This window comes from Fulmarus glacialis, unplaced genomic scaffold (genome assembly GCF_000690835.1).
Source record: "Fulmarus glacialis isolate BGI_N327 unplaced genomic scaffold, ASM69083v1 scaffold50110, whole genome shotgun sequence".
Classification (NCBI taxonomy): domain Eukaryota; kingdom Metazoa; phylum Chordata; class Aves; order Procellariiformes; family Procellariidae; genus Fulmarus; species Fulmarus glacialis.
In genome coordinates, this window is record NW_009189253.1 from 1 (window position 1) to 5004 (window position 5004).

The window sequence follows — 5004 nt, forward strand, 5'->3', positions numbered from 1 at the left end:
CAGAGACTCCTCCTCCCCCCACACGCCTTACTGCACCTCACCGGTGCAGCCCGGCTCGGTGCCGCTGGGCCCTGTCCTCCGACCTCGGAGCTGCGGTAACTGACTGCCCGGGGCACGCTAAGCGATATCGCCGCTTAGAGCACTTCCTTCCCCCGGCAGTGCGGCGGCCCTTGGGGCCGGGCGGGCTGCGAGGCCGCCCTCGCCTCCGTTTCGCTGTGGGTGCGAGGGGCATGGGAGAGCGGCCCTCTCCGGCAACGGAGTGGTAGCCCCGGTCACGGCTGAATCCGAGGGAAGAACTGCTTATTATCTGAAAAATAAAGCAACGATGTGGAAAGCTCCTTGCTGTCTCCAAAATACTGCTTTATTTAATGCCTGTTGTGTTCTCTTGTCGTGTTGTAAGGTATCCTGCTTGTCTTCTGTGTAGGTGGAGAGAAACAGTAAAAACCCTCTCTTTTTAAACTGCACAAAAAGCTGTAATTATATTTCACTGCCTGGGTCTCCAGACTGTTGCTCCAGTCAATCATCACATAGTGAATGCTTTAAGTTATGACTATCAGTTGTCATGCATAAGTAATCTTCAATTAGTGGCTAATCATACTGGCTCCCATACAGAAAATCCACAGTCTGTGTGTTGTCCTATAGGTCTCACCTCCCTGAAAGGCAGGCAGCTGTTCTGCTTGTGTTATACTTCCTAGTGAAGAGCTGATTATCATTTGTTCTAAGAATGCAGTGCCATGCCATGGCAGCATGAATTGATTTTGTAGTAGGCACATGGTAAGTGACATGAAAGAGAACCAGTTTCCAAAACATCAGCTGGTAGATGTTAGGAAACTGATTACCATCTCCTTCCATGTGTCTGATGGTTTGTATCTAGGCACAAGCAATTATTCAGCTGCAACAGGGGTGACTGAGAATTCCAAAGTTGTTAAAGTTTGCGACAATGATATTTAATTTTAGCTTTTGACTTATTATGCACACCCCCAGCTCCCAAATGCACACTTGTAACTCTCTTTAAAACTTGTCTGCTTTGGCTGTGTGTGGATTTGGAAGTGGGATATGTAACTGTATGCTTCTGAGGAACTGTTTTCAATTCGGCTAATGCTACTGTCAAGTAAGACAAATACATAAATGGGGACTCAAGTATCTTTCATACAGAAAAAAAATTGCATTGCTGTATAAACCTGTGTTATTTAATGTTTTTTTTTGTGGCATTATTAGTAAAAAAAGAACTGGAAAGGCCTTGAAAACTGGATAATTGTTCCAGATGAGTGGTATTTTTTGAAGATGTAGTCAAGAAAAGATGATGTACAGGTGTTGTGCTTCAAGCCCTACAGTGTTTGAGGGAAGCAAGGGAAGGAGAGTGCTGAGTGCATCATGAACACCAAGTGTGGAAATTGGGATGTGCAAACCGACATAGCTTTCTGGGTTTTCTTGCTGGATTATCAGGTTTATTGTACGTTAATTTCTTTCAATCTGTTTTATGAATATTTGATCGTTAGTTGAGTTGTGTGCACACAACTCAACTTCATAAACTCTTATGGTACACAACACATTGAAAAGTTAAGGAGGGATATTTATGTCATATAAGGTGAATGAATGCTACTAAGAGTCAGATGACTGGAGTATAATTCTGCAGTTTTCTAACTGGAAAGGTCTTTTACCTTGATGTGGTGCATTTGTTTTTCCTCTAGTTTGCAAGTCATGTGCTCTCCGAAGATTTTCCATCCAGCCTGCCCAGCAGAAGAAGATTCCAAACCGGTATTTGGGCCAGCCCAGCCCCTTCACACACCCACACCTTCTCAAACCAGGTTAGGTTCAGGCCCTGTATGGGCCGATCATTGGTATTCTTTCTTTTCTCTATTTTGCTGAGATGTGTAGGACAGAGTATTGATTTGCTGCATTATACAGGTGTCTGTGATTTCAGCTGTTTATGATTACCTTCATTAGGCAGTAATTATATGTAGTAGTTCATTTCCTTGTCGGAGATGATACTGATTCCAAAAATAGGCTTCACATGTTAGCTTTTTACCTTTTTCTCATGGGGTGCTCGGTGTCACTGGCTTCAGCACTGCAGACCTTTCATGGCAGTGGCACCTTGGGAGCTCATTGTCCTGCAAATACAATACAATTTATCTTAAGGGGGAGTCCTTTGTGCAAGCTGAACTGCTAGAATGCTTCATATCTAATGTATTGTGGGTCACAAAATCAAGGTGTCATTCAGAAAAGGAGATCAGGGACAGACTTATTGAGAGATGGACACCAATAGTCTAAAAAGCGTGGCCCCTTCAGAAGAGTATTGAAGCTGTGAGGAAAAAAAGAAAAAGAGACTTGTGGCCATAAAGTTAGAAGGTAGTGATGAAAGAGAAGCTGAGGTTGTGCAGTATGAGATTAATGAAAATGAGCATGTAGGTATACAGAGAGAACAGATGAATATGTAACCATGCACTTACATATTTAGAATGTAGAATCATTCAGGTCAGAAGGGACCTTAGGAAGTTACTAGGTCCACCCTTTGCTCAAAGCTGAGCTAACTTCAGTATTAGATCAGGTTGCTTAGGGCACTGATTAACTCAGTAAATGAGGCTGACACTTTAAAAGTACTCACAGCTGAAACAATGGAGATTAATTCTAGCTGCTCATAGTAATTTTCCATTTAATAAAGGAGTGGTGTTTTCTTTAAAATAATACAACATTGGTTTATTGCAATTATTGTTTTAAAAAGCAAATGCCTTTAAGGCAAAGAGAATTTCCAGGCCTTGCAGTCAGAATGCATGGATTCCCATGTTCCACTCTACTGCAGCTTCTAAACTTCACTGGACTGTTTGTGATAGTTAGAAAGCTGACTGGAATGCAGTGGAGCATAGGAAATTTGCAGTATAATATTGCAGAAATGTGGGGTTGGAACACAGTTTCTGTGTTCTCTGTCATTTCTTGATCTACAGAGTAAAACAAATTTGGTGGTTTTGTTTTTTTCTTTAAAAAAGACTTTTACACCAAATATGTGTTGGGGACGCATGGTGTTGAAAAGATGTAAAGCTGAATGCAAATACAACATATGTGATTTTCTTAAACTCTCTTTTGTCAAGGAAAAACATTCTGGATAGAACTTCCCCCTCCCACCCTACCCATGCAAGAATCCACTTACAGTACAAGTCAAATTTCAATTTTTATTCTAGAATTGTCACTGTGTAATACATTAAAGAGGAAGAAAAGATTATGAAAGTAGAAAATTAACAGTATGAAAATGCAATCTATGTTAAAATAGGGTATCAGCCAAAGTATTGATTAAGGCTCAGATATTAATTGAAATCATAGTTAAGAAGTCTCACATTTTTAAAAATACATACTTAAGCTGTTGTTGGTTGTTCTTTCAACTTCAGTCTGGTTTTGGTGAGTATCTTGATCACTCTATTTCGTATCCTTCACGACTGGAGTAGTTTAGAACGTACTTTCATCTAAGAGATCATTTGTTTAGTTAGAGTCATTAGGAATACGGTATATAACTTTGGAAAAATAATTGTTAATTATTGAGAAAAGCTACATCAGCCCTGGAGAAGATTCCTTCTCGTAAGCAGAGTCTGCCGCCAGCCTGCAGTTCGTGGTTTCTTTCTGCCTGGAATCTTGTGACTGGTTAGACTCTGCAACCTCTGTGTTTCTGCCTGATCTCGCAGTATCTGTAACACTTAATCTGCCCGTTATGGTATAGAACTAGTTACTTTATGAGTTGACTTAGTGTGTATTTGAATAGACATTCTAGCTTTATCTGAGGAAATTAATGCTCAACCTCAGGAGGTAATCTTCTGTTCAATGTCCAGACGCTATAAAACCCATCAGTTTTCAGCAGTCAAAGTCCAGTTTGCCTTGCCCCTTCCCCTTTTTTTACACGTCTTTCTGAAAACCTCCATCTGTTTAGGGTGTTTGTCTAAATCTACCAGGTTTTGTGATTCCTGCTTTTGCACAGAAATACATACCAGAAGATCCAATTTGTTAAAATAAATTTCTGTCTTTGCATGATGGAGGAGCAGATTCAGTGAGGATGTTCTGTAGGGCTGGAAGCTGAAGAGGTGCATGAGAGAGCAATGGAAAGGCTAATGAGGGACCACAGCGAAGCCATGCATATGAAGGGCATCAGGGAGTAGGCAGGAATCAGTCATGCAACTAGTAAAATATCATGAGTAACTTGAATTTCTCAATCTGATTTGTTTTGTATTCGTAGGAGAGGTAACCCCAGGATTGTCACAGGTGGAATATGCTCTTCGCCGACACAAACTGATGACATTGATCCAGAAAGAAGCCCATGGCTGGGATGGATTGGACCACACAGTGATTCTGCTATCCAACCCCACATACTACATGAGCAATGACATCCCCTACATTTTCCACCAGGACACTAACTTCCTGTACCTCTGTGGGTTCCAGGAGCCTGACAGCATCCTGGTTTTGCAGAGCATTCCTGGCAAAGCGCTGCCCTCCCACAAATCCATACTTTTTGTGCCCCGGAGAGATCCAAGCCGAGAGCTGTGGGACGGGCCCAGATCAGGCACGGATGGGGCAATTGCTCTCACAGGAGTAGATGAAGCTTACACCATCGAGGAGTTCAGGCACTTGGTGGCCAAGCTGAAAGGTAACAAAAAACGGAGGGGGAATGAGACGAAACGTGGTTTGCAGGGTCTGAAGGGTATGGGTTTGGAAGGTGGTCTGTGACACCAATTCAAGAATATCATGAACTTGGGGACGTGCAGGGGGTGTGACAGTATGACAGAGGCAGTTGGAAGTTCTTGTTAGCTTCTTGAGGGTCACCAATGGAAAGGTAGTTTTGAAAATAATAGTTTTTCCTCCCCTCTGAATTTCTTGTGTACCCATGTAAATGCCAGTGTGCACATCTGTGAAATGTAAGGAACAGGATAAGCAAGAGAGCATCGCAAACCGTGTTACTGTTTTAGTCATACATTTTTGCTGACAGAGCCAGAACCAGATGAAGTATAGGAAACTTTAAGGTATTTT

At 42.0% G+C, this 5004-nt stretch overlaps 1 protein-coding gene across 1 annotated transcript; it reads left to right on the top strand.

Moving 5' to 3' along the window:
* Window positions 1–1691: 1691 nt before the first annotated feature.
* LOC104079306 (probable Xaa-Pro aminopeptidase 3) lies at window positions 1692–4624 on the top strand (the record flags this gene model as incomplete). The annotated part of the gene is made up of 2 exons (XM_009581312.1): window positions 1692–1808; window positions 4217–4624. Coding segments are annotated over 2 exons (525 nt in total), but the record flags the coding sequence as incomplete, so codon positions are not given.
* Window positions 4625–5004: the final 380 nt, after the last annotated feature.